Source organism: Choloepus didactylus, chromosome 2 (assembly GCF_015220235.1).
Source record: "Choloepus didactylus isolate mChoDid1 chromosome 2, mChoDid1.pri, whole genome shotgun sequence".
In the NCBI taxonomy this organism is placed as follows: domain Eukaryota; kingdom Metazoa; phylum Chordata; class Mammalia; order Pilosa; family Megalonychidae; genus Choloepus; species Choloepus didactylus.
The window spans coordinates 10,747,450-10,767,935 of NC_051308.1; the positions used below are offsets into that span (position 1 = coordinate 10,747,450).

Consider the following 20,486-nt stretch of genomic DNA (forward strand, 5'->3'; position numbering starts at 1 on the left):
TCTCTTGCTGCTTTCAGAACTTGCTCCTTCTCTTCTATGTTTGACAGTGTGATCAGTATATGTCTCGGAGTGGGTTTTTTTGGATTTATTCTATTTGGAGTTCGCTGAGCATTTATGATTTGTGTATTTATGTTGTTTAGAAGATTTGGGAAGTTTTCCCCAATAATTTCTTTGAATATTCTTCCTAGACCTTTACCCTTTTCTTCCCCTTCTGGGACACCAATGAGTCTTATATTCGGACGTTTCATATTATCTATCATATCCCTGAGGTCCATTTCGAGTTTTTCAATTTTTTTCCCCATTCTTTCTTTTATGCTTTCATTTTCCATTCTGTCATCTTCCAGGTCACTGATTCGTTGTTCAACTTCCTCTAGTCTTGTACTATGAGTGTCCAGAATCTTTTTAATTTGGTCAACAGTTTCTTTAATTTCCATAAGATCATCCATTTTTTTATTTAGTCTTGCAATGTCTTCTTTATGCTCTTCTAGGGTCTTCTTGATTTCCTTCATATCCCGTACTAGGGTCTCATTGTTCATCTTTAGTTCTTTGAGTAGCTGCTCTAGGTGTGTCTCTTCTGGTCTTTTGATTTGGGTGCTTGGGCTTGGGTTATCCATATCGTCTGGTTTTTTCATATGCTTTATAATTTTCTGTTGTTTTTGGCCTCGTGGCATTTGCTGAACTTGATAGGGTTCTTTTAGGGTTTGTAGACTAGTTGAAGTCCTTATCTCTAATTTATCAGATCTACAGCTTCGTGGAGTAGACTTTCTCTAACTAACCAGCAGGTGGCGTCCACGAGCCACCTGTTCTCCACAAGCCAGATCTCCCCTGCTTAGCCTTTTTGGTGAGTGGGGGAGTGAGTCTTGTGGGCCCAATTGGTGTACCAAGCTTGCGTGTGTAGTTGGTGTTGCCTGCCCTGTATGTGGGGCGTGTTTCTGGGCAGTCGGGGAGGGGGGGTGGCCCTAACAATCAAATCTCCCTGATGATCCTAGAGTTTTAAAGCTACTGCAATAGTCTAATCCTTCAGTTCAGTCCTGCCACAGTTTGTCTCTGCCACTGACCCACAAGTCTTTGGTATTGGCGTATGGCTCCTGAGACTTGCAAGTGGGCCCCTCTTCCAGGCTGTGCACCCCGGGTCCTCTGTTGAGGGATGACTGTGCTATGTCACAGGTGAGTGCCGTCCCCCCAGGGCAGTTCTGGGCTGCTGGGCTGTGTTGGGAGGCTCCCAGTCTGCTCAAATGATGCCTGAATGGGGCTCTGTTAATTCACACTGCTCCCCCTTCCCAGCTCTGGGACATTCAGCTGAGGTTGCAGGGAAGGCTAATGTCCACGCCCAGTTTTGTGGTGTGTGCCTGTTATTTGAAGCACTTCCGTCACACTGGGTTGTCTGGGGCAGCTCTGGGCTATGGGGCTGGTGATGGGCAGGAGTGTTTCCTGTCCACCAGGATGGTGGCTGTGAGCGGACACCCCCCTTTTCTTGGGAAGTTGTGTTGTTTAGTGAATTTTCTCAGCCACTGGATTATTGCCTTTTGTCTCAGAGCTCTCTTAGTTCTGCTCTTGACTTGACGTGCCCAAATTTCAATTCTTTGAAGCTTTCTGTATTGAGCTTCTTAGAGTAATTGTTTTAGAAAAAGCAAAAAGGATTTAAAAAAAAAAAAAAAAAACAAAAAAACGGCCCTCCTCAGAGATCTAATGGGTTATTGAAATGCTAATAGACAAAGCAACCAGGGCCATTAAGGAAAGGTGCACAGGGCAGAGAGATCAGCCTTGCTTCGGGATTTGCATATGCGCCTCAAGGCCTGATCTCCGCCCTTCCCCTTTCTGTGTTCACCAGAACTCCAAAAATCCTCTGCTTTTATTTTGGAGTTTTTCGTGTTGTTTTTTTTTCTATGCCTGTCTCCTCTCTGCTGGGCTGGCTGCTCTCAGAGTCTCTGGTGTCTGGTCTCAGTCTATCTATGGTTGGAGTTTGAATCAGTAGAATGAGTTTCCGATAAGAGCAGCCACTGCAATTCTCCCTTCTCCTTCCTGGAGCTGACAGCCCCTCCTCCGCCGGGACTGAGCCTGGCAGGGAGGGGCGCGGGTCCCCTGGCCGCAAAAACTTACAGATTTCGCTGATCTCAGCAGTTCCACGTTTTCATGGGTGTTGTATGAAGTATGCCCAAAGACAGATTGCTCTGTGGTGTCCAGTCCACGCAGTTCCTGGCTTTTTACCTACTTTCCTGGAGGAGTAACTAAAACATACAGCTCACCAGTCTGCCATCTTGCCCCGCCTCCACTCATTTCTTATTAACTCCCCATTGCCCTTTCCCCCATTTCTCATAACCCATACTCCACTTTTCATCTCTATGATCATATTCTCTAATACTTTGTGTTTACCGTGGGGCTTAAATTTAACATCTTAAGTCTATAACAATCTTGTTTTCTTTGATACCAGCTTAACTTCAATAAGACCCATAAACTATGTCCCTATACTCCTCCATTCCCCCACCTTTATGTAGTTCTTGTCAAAAATTACATATTTTACATTGAGTTCAAAACCACTGATTTATCATTGTACTTTATGTATTTTAGATCCTGTAGGAAGTAAATAGTGGAGTTACAAATAAAAAATACTGTAGTATTGGTATTTATATTTACCATGTGATCTTTACTGGAAATCTTTATTTCTTCATGTGGTTTCAGTCAGTTGTTCAGTGTCTCTTCCTTTCAGCCTGCACAATTCCCTTTAGCGTTTTTCATAGGACTGATCTGGTGATGAAGTCCCTCAGCTTTTGATTATCTGGGAATGTTTTCATCTCCCCCTCATTTTTAACCTCCAGGTGTTTGTGAACTTTCCAAGTCTCTGAGGGTTACTGACTTCTATTTGTACTCCACTGTGGTCAGAGAACATGCCTTGAATAATCTCAATTTTTTTAAATTTATTGAGGCTTGTTTTATGTCCCAGCCCATGGTCCATTCTGGAGAAAGATCTGTGATCAACAGAAAGGATTGTGTGTCCTGGTGATCTGGGTTGCAATGTTCTACATATGTCTGTTTAAATTCTCTATATCTCTCTTTCCTTTCTTTGTTTCTCTGTCAGTAGGGCTCTCTTTAGTATCTGAAGTAGGGCAGGTCTTTTATTAGCAAAATCTCTCAGTATTTGTTTGTCTGTGAAAAATTGAAGCGCTCCCTCAAATTTGAAGGAGAGCTTTGCTGGGTAAAGTATTCTTGGTTGGAAATTTTTCTCTCTCAGAATTTTAAATATGTCATGCCACTGCCTTCTCGCCTCCATGGTGGCCATTGAGTAGTCACTACTTAGTCTTATGTTGTTTCCTTTGTATGTGGTGAATTGCTTTTCTCTTGCTGCTTTCAGAACTTGCTTCTTCTCTTCAGTATTTGACAGTCTGATCAGAATATGTCTTGGAGTGGGTTTATTTGGATTTATTCTATTTGGAGTTTGCTGGGCATTTATGCTTTGTGTATTTATATTGTGTAGAAGATTTGGGAAGTTTTCCCCAACAATTTCTTTGAACACTCTTTCTAGACGTTTACCCTTCTCTTCCCCTTCTGGTACACCAATGAGTCTTAAATTTGGACGTTTTATTTTATCTATCATATCCCTGAGGTCCATTTCGATTTTTTTTATTTTTCCCCCATTCTTTCTTTTGTTCTTTCATTTTCTGTTCTGTGGTTCTTGAGGTCACTGATTTGTTGTTCAGCTTCCTCTAGTCTTGTACTATGAGTATCCAGAATCTTTTTAATTTGGCCAAAAGTTTCTTTTATTTCCATGGGGTCATCTATTTTTTTTATTTACTCTTGCAGTTTCTTCTTTATGCTCTTCTAGGGTCTTCATGTCCTTTATATCTTGTGCCATGCTCTTTTTCATGTCCTTTATATCCTGTGCCGTGCTCTTCTTCATGTCCTTTATATCCTGTGCCATGCTCTCATTGTTTGTCTTTAGTTCTTTGATCAATTGTTCCAAGTACTGTGTCTCCTCTGATCTTTTGATTTGGGTGTTTGGGTGTGGGTTATCCATATCGTCTGGTTTTATCATATGCTTTAAATTTTTCTGTTGTTTTTGGCCTCTTGGCATTTGCTTTGCTTGATAGGGTTCTTTTAGGATATGAAGGATTATTCAGACACCAGTCTCTAATTTGCCAGATCTACAGCTTGGTGGCATACGCTTTCTCTAACCAGCAGATGGCATCCACGAGTCACCTATTCCCGTCAAGTCAGTTCTCCCCAACTTTGTCTTTGTGGTGTGTGGGGGTCTGGTTCTTGTGGGGTCCAATTTGTGCACCAAGTTTGGGTGTGTTGTTGGTGCAGTCTGCCCTGAGTTTGAGGCTTGTGTCTGAGCGGTTAGGGAGGCAGGGCAGCTTTAATAGTCAAACCTCCCAGGTGTTCCTGGAGATTTAAGGCTATTGCAAGAGTCTAAACCTTCATTTCAGTGTTGCCACAGATTGTCTCTGCCACTGACCCACAAGTCCTTGGTATTGGCATAAGGTGAAGATGGCCGAATGGGGCATGTTAATTTCCCCCTTTTCGCACAGCTCCGCCTTCCCAGCTTCAGGACAATTAGCTGTGGGTACACGAAAGGCTATTGTCCATGCCCAATATTGTGGCGTTTGTGTGGCCACACTGGATCCCTTGGTGCGGCTCTGGGCTGTGGCTCTGGCGCTGGGCAGGAGCGTTCCCAGCCCACTGGGAAGATGGCTGCAAGGGGTGTGATTTTTTTTCTGCTTTTGGCTCACCTCTGCCCTCCTCACTCTGAGACAATTAGCAGTGGGTTCACGAAAGGGTATCTTCCACGTCAGGATTTGAGGCGTTCACACATCCCATTCCTTCCGTGCTTCACTGTGTGGTTCTCACTGCTGTATCTGCAGCCGCTTTTGGGTTTTTTTAAAAAAGAATACTCCGCCTCCAAACGCCAACCCATGGTTTCCCCACACCGCAGCGTGGCTGCCAGATGTTCAGCAGGCTCGCTCACTTGTGTCAGAACACAGACTCCTGGTTTCACCAAGTGCACCATCCCTGTGGATTTAGCAGACCTTGTTCAGTTGGTGCACCTCTGGAACTGGTGTTCTGGCTCACTTTCTGACTTTTATCTAGTATTTTTCATGGAGGTGTTTTTTTGCCCTGTCTCTCCTAGCTGCCATCTTAGGTTCTTTGGACAATGTTTTTTTGAAGATTTTTGCATTTGTATTCATGATAAATGTTCTTTAATTTTCTTTTCTTGAGTGTCTTTATCTGGTTTGGTATCAGGGTGATACTAGTCTCATAGAATGAGTTAATTAATCAGAAGGATTGGTGTTAAATATTCTTAAAATGTTTGGTAGAATTCAGCAGTGGAGCTACCCGATCCTGGGTTTTTCTTTATTGGGAAGCTTTTAATTACTGATTCATTCTCTACTTGTAATAAGTCTGTTGAAATTTCTATTTCTTCTTGCATCAGATTGGGTAATTTGTTTTGAGGCATGTATCCTTTCCATCTAGGTTTTCTAATTTGTTGGCATATAATTGTTCATAGTACTCTCTTGTAATCCTTTTTATTTCTGCAAGGTCACTAGTAATGTCACCACTTTCTTTCGTGATTTTAGTTATCCATATAGTCTCTCTGTGTCTTTTAAGTCTGGCTAAAAGTTTGTTGATTTTATTGATCTTTTCGAAGAACTAACTTTTGGGTTTTTTAAATCTTTATTCTTCTGTTCTCTATTTCATTTATCTCTGCCCTCATCTTTACTGTTTCATTCCTCTCCTAATTTTGGGATTCGTTAGCTCTTCTTGTTCCAATTTCTTTTGGTGTAAAGTTAGGTTATTAATTTGTAACCTTTTCTTCTTTTTTAATGAAGTGCTCTAAATTTTCCTCTGAACTTGCCTTCAATACATCCCATGGTTTGGGTATATTGTGTTTTCATTTTCATTCATTTCAAACCATTCTCTAATTTCCTTTATGATTTCTTCTTTGACCCATTGGTTGTTTAATAGTATAATGTTTACTTTCCTTGTTTATAAATATTCCAGCTTTCCTTCCATTATCGATTTCCAGTTTTACTCTACTGTGGGCTGAGAAGATAGTTTGTATGATTTCAATATTTTTTAATTTATTAAGATTTTATTTGTGAAGTGTTGTCTAATGCGTTGTCTATCCTGGAAAATGTTCTGTGTGCACTTCAAAAGAATGTCTATTCTGTTGTTGGGTGGAGTGTTCTATATATGTCCATTACATCTAACAGGTTAGTAGTGTTGTTCAAGTCCTCTATTTACTTATTGATCTTTTGTTTAGATGTTCTATCAATTATTGAAAGTGGCATATTGAATTCGTTAATTATTGTATAATTATTTTTCCTTTCAGTTCTGACAATTTTTACTTGATATATTTTGGGTCTCTGTGAAGTGCATATTTGTTTATAATTATTATATCTTCTTGCTGGATTGAACCTTTTATCAGTGTGTAATATCCTTCTTTGTCTCTTGTAATCTTTTTTGGGTTGAAGTCTGTTTTGTGTGACAATGATATAGCCATTCCAGCTCTCTTTTGTTTATTGTTTGCCTGGAATGCCTTTTTCTACCCTGTTACTTTCAACTTCTTTGTGTCTTTTTACCTAAAGTGCGTCTCTTATACACAGCATATAGATGGATCATGGCATTTTTATCCAGTCTGCCAATCTCTGCCTTTTAATAGGGGAATTTAATCCACTGACATAAAGGTAATAAAGGAGAAGGAAGGATTTACTTCTGCCATTTTGTTTGTTTTCTGCATGTCTTGTATGTTCTTTGTTCCTCAGTTACCCCATTACTGCCTTTTTTCATATTTAGTTGTGTTTTTTTTTTTTGTAGTGTACCATTTTGATTCCCTTCTTTCTTTAATCTCTATTTTTTCAGTTATCTTTTTAGTGGTTACTTCTGTAATTACCATTAACATCTTAACCTAATTACAATCTAGTTTTGACTAGTATCAACCTAGTTTTCATAGTATACAAACTCTCTACTCATACATATCTCATCCTTCCCCCTTTATTTGTTGTCTCAGATTACATCTTTATACATTGTATGCTCATTAAGATTATATTTTAAATGTTCTTTTACCTATTTGCCCATTAAGTCTTATAGGGAGAAAGAACAGTTGCAAGCCAAAGGTACAGTAATAAAGAATTTCATATTTACTTGTATAGCTTACCTTAACCAGTGTTCTTTTTCTTTTTGTGGCTTTGAGTTACTGTTTGGTGTCCTTTTATTTCAGCTGGAAGGGCTCCCTGTAGCATTTCTTATAGGGCAGGTCTTCTGGTAATGAACTCTTTCCATGTTTGTTTATATATAAATGTGTTAATTTCTCCTTCATTTTTGAAAGATAATTTTGCAAGATACAGAATTCTTAGTTGACACTTTTTTCTTTAAGGACTATAAATATGCCATCCTGCTGTCTTCTGGCCCCCATGGTTTCTGATGAAAAATCCACTGTTAATCTTATAGGGGATACCTTGGATGTTGCAAGTCACTTCTCTGTTGCTGATTTTAAAGTCCCTCTCTTTGTCTTTAGATTAAATTTGCTATCCTGTGTCTTGGTATATATATCTCAGAGTCTGTCCTGCTTAGAGTTCGTTAAGCTTCCTCAGTGAATATATTCATGTCTTTTATCAGGTTGGGGAAGTTTTCAGCCATTATTTATTCACTTATTTTTCTGTCCCTTTCTCTCTCTTTTGTCTTTCTGGACTCCAATAATGCATATGTTGGTATCTTTGATGGTTTCCTACTGGTCCTGCAGGCTCTGTTCAATTTTTTTCATTAATTTTTCTTTCTGCTGCTCAGAGTGGGTAATTTCAATTGTCTTCAAGTTCACTGATCCTTTCTTCTACCTGTTCAAATCTGATGAATCTGCCTGATGAGTTCTTCATTTCTATTACTGAATAATGCAACTCTAAAATTTGATTTCTTTTATATAACTTCCATTGCTTTATTTTGCTCACTCAGTGTTTTCTTTAGTTCTTTGTATATGGATTCCTTAGCTTATTGAACATATTTAGGACATTTGGCTTTTAATGTCTTTGACTAATAGTTCCAGTATATGAGCTTCAACTGAGTTAGTATCTGGCAAACTCTTTTTTCCTGTGAATGGACAATGCTTTCCTGTTTGTGTGTTTTGTATTTTTTTGTTGAGAACTGGACATTCTGAGTATTATATTGCTAGAACTCTGGAAATGTAGTTCTCTCATTCCTCTGGGATTGCCAGGGTTTTGATTGTTATTGTTGATGGCTGGAGCCATCAATTTGTGACCTTTTCAAACTATTTTTGCCCCCAAATGGGGACTGGAAAGAAAAGAGAAAACAACAAAACATGTACTGCCCCTTTAAGACGCCTCTGCTGATTTTGCCTGATTTTGTTGGAATGATGACTGTCTTCAGAGCCAGTTCCCAGCTCTCTGAAGTAGTTGATCAAGAACAGTGATCAGCAGTCAGGCCACATACACCTGGATTTTGGGGAATTAGGTCCTTATAGCCCACCCTGGTGCCAGCAAGCTGCACTAAGAGCCTGGGCTGTAGTCCCCACTGCTGCCTACCACATGGTTGGGTGGGGGTGGCAGCCACTGCTCAGAGGGTAAAATTCAGTTTACCATCCTCTTCATCCAGCTCTTCCCTGGGTGCTGCACAGTGTTCCACTAGTCTCCAGAGTTTCAGAAAATTTGATTGGCAAGTTGTTTTGATAGAGGGACTGATTCTTGAAGCTTCTTACCGTCTTCCACTGTCCTCTGTTGGGACTTTTTTTTTTTTTTTTTTTTTTTGGTCTGTGATTATTGGTATTTCCCATTTTCCAGTTTGTTGACTTCTAGGATATAGGAGGCAAAAAGAAATTCCAGAGAACTCACCATGTAGTTCAAGTAAGAGCTGTCTTGAACCCTAGTTGCCAGTAAGTCATAAAACCTAGGTTGCAAATTATTTAATCTATCTTGCCTGTTTCTTTATCTATAAAATTATTATTTCCACATATAGCCATTGTAAAGTCTAAATGAAACTTGTAAAAATACCATGTAAGTTCTGTGACTACACCCCCATAATATGTAACCATTTTAGATACCCTACCTTACAATTACTCTATATTTCCTAGAAGTCACAAGATCCCTAGCTGATCTGTCTTTATCTCTCCACTTTTCAGTGTTGTCTTATGTTTATTTATATGTAATGTCTGGGTTTTTAGTTATATTGGGAGGGAAGAATAGGGAAAACAACTCATATCTTCTTAGGAGTGGAAGTCTCACACATTAATGTTTTTAATGTTTTTGTGGTATTCTGCTTTGTGACTATAAGATGACTTATTAAATCAAGTGCCTATATTAGGCATGTAAATTGTTTGTGCTTTTTCACTGCTGTGATATTTTAGTAGTGAAAAGTCTGTTTTCTTTTTTCAATATTTTTGATTATTTCTTCATGATAAATTACTACAGTGAAACTGCCTTGTCAGTGGGTATGTACATTTTTAGGTTTTATGATATATATGCCATACTTCTTTCCAGAAGGCAATACCAGTTTATACTTTCATCAGTAGTATATGAAGTGCCTGTTTTCCCACATGCTTGCCGTGTGTTTGTTCTTTTCACTCATCATTTTTTTTCATTCATCAAGCATATATTGAGCATCTGTTATGAGCCAGGCTTTTAACAGCATTCTTGCCCTTGAGAAACTCTTTCTATTAGGGGAGACTGACATGTATACACAGATAAATCAAAACACATGAGGAATTTACGTCAGCGCTTTGGAAGCACTGCTGAGGCAAGAATTCATCTCCTGGGACCTGAAACAATGAGCTGCATCACAAGTGCTGTTAGGACTTTTCCAGGCAAAGGGAAGGGAAGGACATCAAGGTCAGTAGGCGTGCCTGTAACGTGGTGAAAGGGACCACATGGCATGCAGAACAGTGAGAGGCCGAGTTAAGACCCATGGAGGGGTCTGTGGGAGTGATGGAGGGCAAGCTGTAGAGGTCAGTCAGAGTCGCACTGCTGCAAAGGATCTCGTGCCCTACTAAGGACTTTTCATTTTGCCTTGTAAACAAGGGAAAGCCATCATCCCTTTTTAAGGGGAGGAGTTACACAATCAGTCTTTGCAATTAAAGAACACTTAAGCTGGCAGTGTGGGCAGTGGACTTGAGAGGCAGGACACTAGTGGGAAGAGCGTCTCGGTTACCTAGCTGCTATGACAAATACCACACAGTGTGTTGGTTTAAACAGTGGGAATTGGCTCATGGTTTCAGAGGCTAGAAGGCTTGCTTCCTCCCGGGATCAGTAGTGTTCTGACTGGCTGGCAATCCTTGGGTTCCCTGGCTTCCCATCATGTGGCAGGGTCTTCTCCTTGCTCTTCTGGGTTCTGTTGCCTTTTGGCTTCTAGTTCCTTCCTATGGTTTTCTTTCCTAAAAGGCCTCCAGTAATATGATTAAGACTCATCCTAATTCAGTTGGCCACACCTTAATTAAAAATAACATCTTCAGAAGATTCTATTTATGATGGGTTCACAGCAAAGAATGGATTAAGAACGTGTGTGGGGGTGTGTGTGTATATAATCTAACCTACCATAGAGGATGTTGAAAAAGTCTTACCAGTAATTGATTAAGTTCATAGCAGTGAAGATGGAGTGGAGACCCTGGACTTGTGGTTTCTGATATAGGATCAGAAGAACTTGGACCTGTTAGCCATCGTTGAGGATAATGTTCAAGTTTTTAATTTGGATACCTGAGGACAACCTAGAGGTGGCCTGTAAGAGGAAGAGTAGGTTTGGAGAGAGAAAGATTGGTTTTATGTCTAATGAGTTGTCTACAGATAGCTGGAAATAAGAGGCTGGAATTTGGACACACCATCAAGGCTAGAAATGGATCCTGGAAGTAAATACTGTCAGGGCTAGGAAGAAGGGTGGCATTCAAAGCCCCAACCATGGGATCATCCAGGGAGAGGGTTTAGAGACAGAATGGAAGAGGAGGGAAGATGAAGCTATGAACTACCCTGATATTTAAAAGAGACACCCCAAGGAGGAGAAATCAGCTTAAGGCCATATCAGAACTTCAGTTCCCTGACCTCTGTGACTTTAATTTGAATGTTTGATCATTTCAGTATTTGTAGGAGTTTCATAGTGTATACCTAAAGGCAGAAGTTGATATTTGTGGAATGTGTGAAGGAAGGGTTCTAAGGCATTATGAAACGATGGTATAGCCTTGAGAATGGGAGGATTTGTGTTTTCTTATTTGGAAATACTCCTTTATTTTGGTTATGCCTATAGAAGCCAATCTGAATTACTGGGGACTTAATTATTGTGTGTGTTAAGTTTACATTTATCATTTTCACATACATAAAACTGCTCCTTAAGTGGTGGCAATGTATCACTTGTTGAATCTGCTTTAATAAGGACTGTTTATAAATAAAATATTAATTTGAATACAAATGGATATGTGAATGTGGTTTACAAGTGGTTAGAAATACTTGTCAAATTAAAAATTCCCTCAAATCTTAACTATTAAAGTGCTCAATGTAAAGTAAGATTTAACACAAATTTTGAAGTAGTGTGGTCTCAGTTAATGATTTTAATGTATCTTGTGGTTTTTAAAGCTGAAGATAAGTACTTTATGATGTCTTCTGCCTACAAAAAAATTTTAATGCAATGATTTTTAAAATTTTACCAAAGAGATTTATTAAGGCTTTCATTTAAAATGTTTTTTTCATTTAGATCCAATTTTAAGAACCAAAGTCACATAGCAGGATTAGTGTCCAGTCCATCCATTCATTAGTGGCTATTTGAATTGTACTCTGTGCTGGGTTCTGGAATTCAGCAGTAAACAAGACAGCCACAGCCTTTCTTTAGACAAGATTGTTTGTTTGTTAACTTTGTGCATGGAACCCCTTGTGAAGTCTGGTGACTCCTATGGACTCCTTCTCAGAATATTTTTAAATGCACAAAATAATATATATATAATTACAAAAGAAAACAATTGTATTGAAATAATTATCAAAATATTTACAACATTTGCAATAAAGTAATATATGTGCTTTGTAATTAACACATTAAATACCATCTAGCAGCAGTTTTCAACCATAATTTCAATGTCGGAGTGAGTGTAAATGATATTGCAAGGTATCTACAACAACTGTAATGTGCTGTAAAAATACCTGTGATTTCTTTTGGTCACAGAGACTACTAATAATTCTGTTTAATTTCCTACAATTGTAATTAAAGGAAATGCTGTATTTCATTTAGAGATGGGTGAAAATGAAGATACAGCTCATAGAACTCCTGAATTCTGTTCAACTTAAAACCCTCTAGACTACAGTGAATACCCTAGACTAGATAAATTGAGGATTCCCACTTCTTTGGCTGGATTCCCTTAATAGTGATAGAATGGAGTAAAGAAGGTCCTGTAATGAGAGGTTTTTTGTGGTGGTTTTCTGTTGTGGTTTTTTTCCCCCCATAACCAGGACAGTGGTTTCCACTATAGCATTGAAGCTGCCTGCCTGTCCCTGCCCCCACTTTCATTCAGAGATGCTCATTTTATCATTTAATACTTCAGGCTTCTTTGAGAGATTTTTCTGCTAAAAGGAATTTTTAAAAATAATTCATTTAGTGCATATTCCTGTAAGATTTTCCTCAAACTTCTTTTTTGCTTCTAGATGCAAAAAAAACTCTGACAATAGTAATATAAATGTGTGTGTGTGTGTGTATGTGTGTGTGTATGTGGTGCTACTAATATCACTCCATCATGCTGCCATATCATACCTATTTTGTCTTATGCTTTGATGCCACTTAATATTGTATTGGGAATGTCTTCAGTAAGTTTCTGTAGTCTTCACAATAAAGGATTACCTAGATTCGTGAAAAATGGAGTAACACGTTGAGTTATTTCCTGTTGATCTGATTTTCTGTGTCTGCCAAATAGATTTCTACAGCCTTATTCATAACGATTTCATGGCATATTATTACATGGATGTGTCACGTCTGTGTCCCCATAATGGAACAATCAGATCGTTTTCTTTTTTCCTCTCTTGTCAACAATGCTGTAATGAAGAACCTTGTATAAAAATTTGTCTGAATCTCTGGCCGTTTCCTTAGAATAAAGTCCTAGGCATGAGATTACTAGGTCAAAATCGAGGAACAGAGGAACAATTTTTGGGTCTCTTAGTGCAAATTTCCAAATAGCCCTCCAAAACATCGAACCTGTGACAGCTAAGACTTCGCTGCATCCTCAGCAAGACTGGGTATGGCCATTTAAAGAAATCTTCGCTGGTGGCTGGCTATTTTCTAAGGACTAGTTTAAATCTTTGGAGCATGACAGTATTTTTCCCCCACATCATCTTTTAGTAAAAGTGCCTAGATAATACTAAGATTGGCCAAAGATAAAAGTGAGAGTCCTTAGGACAGGACAGCTGGCGAATGCTTGGGCCACACCTACGGGCTAAGATATTGACTTTTCCTGCAGGGCTCTGGGCGGCTGTAGGTGGGAGGGCAGTTATTGAGCCTTTATGTACCTGTCCATCCCAGGTTGGCATCCGTTTCCCTTTCGTGTCTTAACACAGACCTGTGCTGGCTGTCGTGGAGGTAGAAGTACAAGAAGTTGATGTGGATGCTCGGGAGAGAGTTTTCCAGGAAGTGTCCTCCTTCCAGGGCCCCCTGGATGCCACCGTCGTCGTGAATCTGCAGTCACCAACCTTGGAAGAGAAAAACGAGTTTCCTGAAGATGTGCGGGCTGAACTCATGCAGACCTTGGGGAATTATGGGACCATTGTGCTGGTCAGGTAACTGTTGCCCTGGCGGACGTGGGTTCCCAAGTAGGCGTGAGTTCCTGAGCAGCACCGAGTCATTCTCCAAGTTGATGTGCCATATCTTATTTATTCCAGGATCAACCACGGGCAGATGCTGGTGACTTTTGCAGACAGCCAGTCAGCTCTCAGTGTCCTGGACATAGATGGCATGAAGGTAGGCTTGCTGGGTTGCGCCGTGGGGTGGGGCTGATTAACCTCCATGGCTTCATTTTGCTTTTATGTGGCCATGTCCTCCCCTCTCTTTTGGCCTTGGCTTGTACCCAACCTGTGCCTTTATGTGTAGAAACCACATGAGGGAGGGAGCTAGGATTCTTCCTTCTGGTTCTGCAGTGTCCCATGTCCAGCTCTGGCTATGTGCAGAATTTGGGAGAAAGAGCAAGTTTTAGAGCATAGTTCCCACTGAGTTACTGGGTCTGCCTGCACTCTACTGCCATGTGGGAAAGTGTTCTCATTTTTCTCTTTAGAGTGTGTATTTTAGATTGGGCGGCTCACCTGTAGCTTCCAATGCAATCATATCCCAGTGTAAAATTCACCTGGAAAGAAAAGCAGATGATAGTTCAACTTCTGTTTAGACCAAATGTGCGCCAGCCTGGCAGCAGCCTGCCCAAGGCCTGCACCACGCCTTTATCTGAACTTCGGCGGAACCTGAAGTTTGGCCTGATCCCCATTGCGTGCATTTGAGTGAGAGCAGTGTGTGATCACAGGGTATCCTTTTTATTCATCCATTTACATTTTTGATGGTTGCTCTGCCCTCGTAGGTGAAAGGCAGAGCAGTGAAGATTAGACCAAAGACACAGGACTGGCTGAAGGGTTTGCAAGAGGAAATCATCCGAAAACGCGATAGCATGGCCTCTGTGTCTCCCACAGCCAATTCCTGTTTGCTAGAAGAAAACTTTGACTTCACAAGTTTGGACTATGAGTCAGAAGGTGGGTAACCCTGTGACGGCTTCTCCTTTGGTAAGTTGGGGTGGGCCAGGCAGGAGGGTCTCTGAGCAATAAGCATGAGGGTTTTCTCTTTTTTTTTTTTTTTTTTTTTTAATTTTTTATAGTTGTAGTAGTGAAGTTGTAAGTTTACAGAAAAGTCATGCACAGAATAAGAGTTGCCATATATTGCCCTATTATTAACACCTTGCTTTGGTGTAGAACATTTGTTACAATTGATGATAATGTGCTTTTATAATTGTACTATTAAATATAGACCATGATTTACCTTAGCGTTCAGTCTGTGTCATACAGTTCTATGTTTTTTTTTGTTTTTTTTTTTTGTTTTATTGTAGTAACATATATACAACCAAAATTTCCCCTTTTAACCACATTCACATATATATAATTCATTGCTGTTAATTACACTCACAATATTGTGCTCCCATCACCACCATCCTTTACCAAAACTTTACAATCAACCCAAACAATTTAAGCATTAACTCTCCATACCCTACCCTCATCACAGCCCCTGGTAAACCCACATTCTAGATTCTGACATTTTGACTTTGCTTAGTCTAAATATAAAATATCAATGAGTTCATACAATATTTGTCCTTTTGTGTCTGACTTATTTCACTCAACATGATGTCTTCAGCCTTTGCCCAGGCTGTTGCGTGTACCAGAATTTTATTCCTTTTTATGGCTGACTAATAATCCATCGTATATATACAGCACATTGTATTTAGCCGCCATTCGTCGGTTGATGGATAGTTGGGTTGTCTCCATCTTTTGGCAATTGTGAATAATGCCACTAGGAACTCCTGTGTGCAAACATCTTTTTGAGTTCATACCTTTAATTCTTTTGGGCATATATCTAGAAGTGGAATTGTTGGGTCATATGGTAATTCTATACTTAGCTTTCTGAAGAGCTGCCAAACTTTTTTCCTCAACACTTGCACCATTTTACTTTCCTACCAACAATAAATTAATCTTCCTATTTCTCCACATCCTCTCTAACACTTATTTTCCATCATTTTAATAGTAGCCATCCTAGTGGGTATGAAGTGGTATCTCACTCTGGTTTTGCATTGCATTTCCCTAAGCATGAGGCTTTAAAGATCTCTGGAAGCCCTGCCTTGTAGACATTGTAAGAATAGTTGAAGTGCAAGCCTGGCACTTTGTGTGATAAACCCAGGCAGTGTTCATGTGTAAGAATGACACGTGATGTGGTATCCTGAGGTGTCTACACTAGCACACTAAGAAAGGCATCTGGAGCATGTCAGGGCTGCAGCCTCGGCCGCTGCTGCAGCTTAGGAGTGGACAGAGCTGTGGCCCCTCACTGATGACTCATGTGCCCTTCAGGCGGGTGCTGGGAGATGCTGGAGCTGTCCCTGCATGTGTTCTGAAGGAACCACAGGCCTTGACAGTGAGGAAACCCACAGATGAGGGCATGCTGTGTTCACCCTAATTGTTTCCTGTGATTCGCTTCCTTTTTCAAGGGGATATTCTTGAGGACGATGAAGACTACCTGGTGGAAGAGCTGAGTCAGCCCGTGGTCTCAGACAGTGAGCTCTCGGCGGACGGCCTTTCCGATGTCCCTGGCCCGGTACTGGGGGCCCCTTCCAGCAAGTCGCCAGCACTGGGCAAGAAGCAGCACCCAACCTACAAAGGTAGCTGGGACCTGCCTTTTCTAAATAGCCTCTGGCATGTGGTTCTACTCAGGACCGACTACTTTTTTTTTTTTTTTTTCTTTTAATGCCATTAGTCAAGTGAGCAGGTTCCATGAAAGGGACATAAACAAGACATAAAGGGACATAAAACAAGAGATCATCACAGTAGGTGGTAGAAACTGGTCTCTAGAAAGGTAATGCCCAACCACCACACTGATTCTCTGTAGTTATTTCATTCTATTTTTACAACAACTTCTACCCCTAAAAACCATCAGATTCATGAAAATCCTTATCTCTTCTGTATATTCAAATGGTTATAGTTCTGAACTAGTTTTACAGTTGTGATTTTTTTCCCCTAAACTTTCTGATCTAATCCCAGAAAAGACACGTTTAATATCTATGTCCTGAGTTGCTGATATATTTTCATGTTTGATGTAATATACAGTAATAGTAGACATTAGCCTCTTTGTATCATTTTAGACATAAAAGGGGACTGAGAGGTCATCTTGATTGAACTGCACATCCCTAGATTAAATAGTGTGATCATTCCTTGGAGTAAGTTTAAAACCCACCGGAGTTCTGTGGGCTGGAGAGTAGGTGGTCCGTGCCTCAGCAGTGGGTCCTGTGACACGGCTCTGGGCAGCCAGGAGCTGCCCCGGCGTCTCCCCAGTTGGAGAAGAGGTATGACCAGCAGTTGCAGGAGCCCCAGCCATGGGCCAGGGCCCTTTGAGATGGGGCAAAGAATGGAGAACAGGGGTGAGAGTGGATGAAGGTGCTTGCCAGGGAGCTGGTTCGCCAAGCCACTTTGACTTTCTGCAGCCTAGCCGCATGGAACCTTCAGGAGTGTTTAAACACAGATTCCTGAGCCCGGCCATCGAGATTTGTATTTGGTCAGTGAGATGTGGGACCTGGAAATCTGGCATTTTATGAAGTTCCCCGGGTGATCTGGATGCACAGGCAGGTTTGGGACCTGCTGCCTGACCCAGACACGTGGTCTCTGAGAGAGCATTGAGGTAGGCTGTGGAATTCCTGTCCACAGGGGCTCCTGTCCTGGATAGGAGGGCTGAAGGGGTGTGCTCTGCAGAGAAGAGGCAGCCACTTTCTCCAGGGGTGGCTGTAATCCAGGAGTCTCCTGAGGGCGGGCAGGGGTGTGATTGCCTCTCTGAAGGAATTGATGGAGCAAGATAGGACTGCTGGTTGTCTCGCCACCTGGATTGGTGGGATGGGTGAGATGGATCAGGCTGTGCTGGGGTGTGGGAGAGAAGACTCAAAACTGCCCCGCATTTACAAACTAGGCTGCAGCAAGACAGAAGCAGTTGCCTCTACTCGAGCCACGCAGCCTGAGAAGGTCTGTGTGGGCTGAGTCAAGGGAGTGGATGCCTGTAAGACGGCTAACAGTGGGCTACAGTAAGTGGACCTGATGAGTGAGTGGGAACAGTCCATGCTAGGAACGTGCTTCTGGACACCAGGCTGCTGTATTGGCAGAGAATTGAGAATATTCTCAGCTTCCAAAAAAGCTGTCAAGTTTTCGAGTAAGGAATTAGAAACGTGTCTTCCCTGGGATTGGTGAATCTTTGGGACTCTGGTTTTCAACTTTCTCCTCTACTCTGTGTGTAAGTGGCATTGATTACTTAGGCAGGAAGCACACCTACACTTTAAAATACGTCAGTGCCTCCAGTCTGGAAAACAAGCTTGTCTGTGGTCCGCTGACTGTTCCAAGCAGGCATTGGGTGTCCTCCTCCCTCCCACACCAGCAGAAGGGATGCTGGTAGCTGAACAGAAACGCCCGCTGTCCGCAGAGGTTCCTGCTTGCTTCAGCTGGTTTCCTGGGCACAGAGCTGTGCCTGACATTCTTGCATTTTGAAAAGCCCATCTGACTCATTCCACCATGTCCTCCAGATGATGCTGACCTGGTGGAGTTAAAGCAGGAACTGGAAGCAGTTGGGGATTTCCGCCACCGTTCTCCAAGCAGGTCTCTGTCGGTTCCCGGTAGGCCTCGGCCACCTCACCCTCCGCAGAGACCCCCCCCTCCAAGTAAGACTTGACTTGCTTTTGGCTAACCACGATGCCTGCTGGGAATAACCGCCTATTCCTGCTACTGAAAAAGCACTTTTACCCACAGTGTTTTTTATCCTCTCTCGGGCTCCTTTTTGTCTTAAATCTGGGGCATGTTTGATACGGAGATGGTTGTGTTTCTTGTGGCACATGGAATGATTCATTTATAAAGCTGCTCTTCATCCTCCTCTAACTGCTTTTGCTTTAAGCTGCTTTCAGCTCAAATCCTATGGAATGGAAAGTTGGGGTCACAGCCAAGCGAGAGATTGTCTCAGTCTCCATCCCACTCTCTGTCCCCCAGTTGTTTGGAGGCAGGATCCCCTGCCCAACCAGCCTTCTCTTTATTATAGAAATCTAGTAAACCCAGTTCCTTCTATAAGCAAGGTGACTGCACATGCCCCTGCACCCCAGATGTCACCCCTCTGTGTTCGCTGGCTGTGGCCATCCTGGGGCCCTGACCACAAGCTCTTCCTTGGCCTGGGTCTCATAGAATGGTGGGTTTCTTCCTGGCTCCCAACAATGTTTTATCCGGCTGTCTCCCTTAACTTGGAAGTAAAGTTGTGACATGCTTTTCATCAATCTATATTTTACCTTTTCCGTTTACTCCACCCAGATGATGTGACAATCAGATATACTGGTTTTCCGAAGGCTTTACTTTCTGAATTTGGTCATACTGGCTTACATTTATATTACAGTGGTAGCCTACTGGCAAGGCAGAAACACATACCTTGTTAAACATGTTTTTGCTTTTCTGAGTATAAAAGTGATATATTATTGTGGAAGACTTACATAGGGAAATACAAAGAATACAGTTTTTAAATTCACTTGACTCCCTAGAAGTAGTATTAGTTGTTAACAAAAAGATTTCCAGTCTGTTTGCTTTTGGTTACATATATCTATCTCTTCACACAATTTTAATTTACTTTTCTTAACGAAATTGCTATCCATTTTGTTTGATAATTTGTCTTTCATTTACTGTGTCATCTGTCACTAAATATTATACTAAAACATGATGCGTTAATGACTGCAAGTATACTTTAACATAGATTATTCCTCTGCTTTAGGATTTTAAGAATTTCTCCCAAAACGCTTAAAAAAAATCGTGGTCAGGGTAATAGTACCGTATTTTATTTTATTTTTTTTTTTTTTTTATAAATCATCATTTTATTGAGATATATTCACATACCACGCAGTCATACAAAACAAATTGTACTTTCGATTGTTTACAGTACCATTACATAGTTGTACATTCATCACCTAAATCAATCCCTGACACCTTCATTAGCACACACACAAAAATAACAAGAATAATAATTAGAGTGAAAAAGAGCAATTGAAGTAAAAACACTGGGTACCTTTGTCTGTTTGTTTCCTTCCCCTACTTTTCTACACATCCATCCATAAACTAGACAAAGTGGAGTTTGGTCCTTATGGCATTCCCAATCCCACTGTCACCCCTCATAAGCTACATTTTTATACAACTGTCTTCGAGATTCATGGGTTCTGGGTTGTAGTTTAATAGTTTCAGGTATCCACCACCAGCTACCCCAATTCTTTAGAACCTAAAAAAGGTTGTCTAAAGTGTGCGTAAGAGTGCCCACCAGAGTGACCTCTCGGCTCCTTTTGGAATCTCTCTGCCACTGAAGCTTATTTCATTTCCTTTCACATCCCCCTTTTGGTCAAGAAGATGTTCTCCGTCCCACGATGCCGGGTCTACATTCATCCCCGGGAGTCATATTCCACGTTGCCAGGGAGATTCACTTCCCTGGGTGTCTGATCCCACGTAGGGAGGAGGGCAGTGATTTCACCTTTCAAGTTGGCTTAGCCAGAGAGAGAGGGCCACATCTGAGCAACAAAGAGGCATTCAGGAGGAGACTCTTAGGCACAAATACAGGGAGGCCTAGCCTCTCCTTTGCAGCAACCGTCTTCCCAAGGGTAAAACTTATGGTAGAGGGCTCAACCCATCAAACCACCAGTCCCCTATGTCTGTGGTCATGTTAGCAACCATGGAGGTGGGGTAGGCGAATACCCCTGCATTCTCCACAGGCTCCTCAAGGGGGCACTACATCTTTTT

General features: G+C 41.3%; 1 protein-coding gene across 7 annotated transcripts in view; it reads left to right on the forward strand.

Annotated features, from left to right (window-relative positions):
• The window catches only part of SYNJ2 (synaptojanin 2), a 173,200-nt gene that overhangs the window by 137,318 nt on the left and 15,396 nt on the right, over positions 1–20,486 (forward strand). For 4 of the 7 annotated variants that reach the window (XM_037820421.1, XM_037820430.1, XM_037820455.1 and 1 more), the window contains exons 19-23: positions 13,518–13,736; positions 13,839–13,917; positions 14,522–14,690; positions 16,187–16,357; positions 18,257–18,391. In XM_037820421.1, the coding sequence (XP_037676349.1) occupies positions 13,518–13,736; positions 13,839–13,917; positions 14,522–14,690; positions 16,187–16,357; positions 18,257–18,391 (773 nt within the window). The remainder of the gene's footprint in view (positions 1–13,517; positions 13,737–13,838; positions 13,918–14,521; positions 14,691–16,186; positions 16,358–18,256; positions 18,392–20,486) is intronic. The other 3 variants (XM_037820438.1, XM_037820447.1, XM_037820469.1) reach the window with 1 other exon arrangement.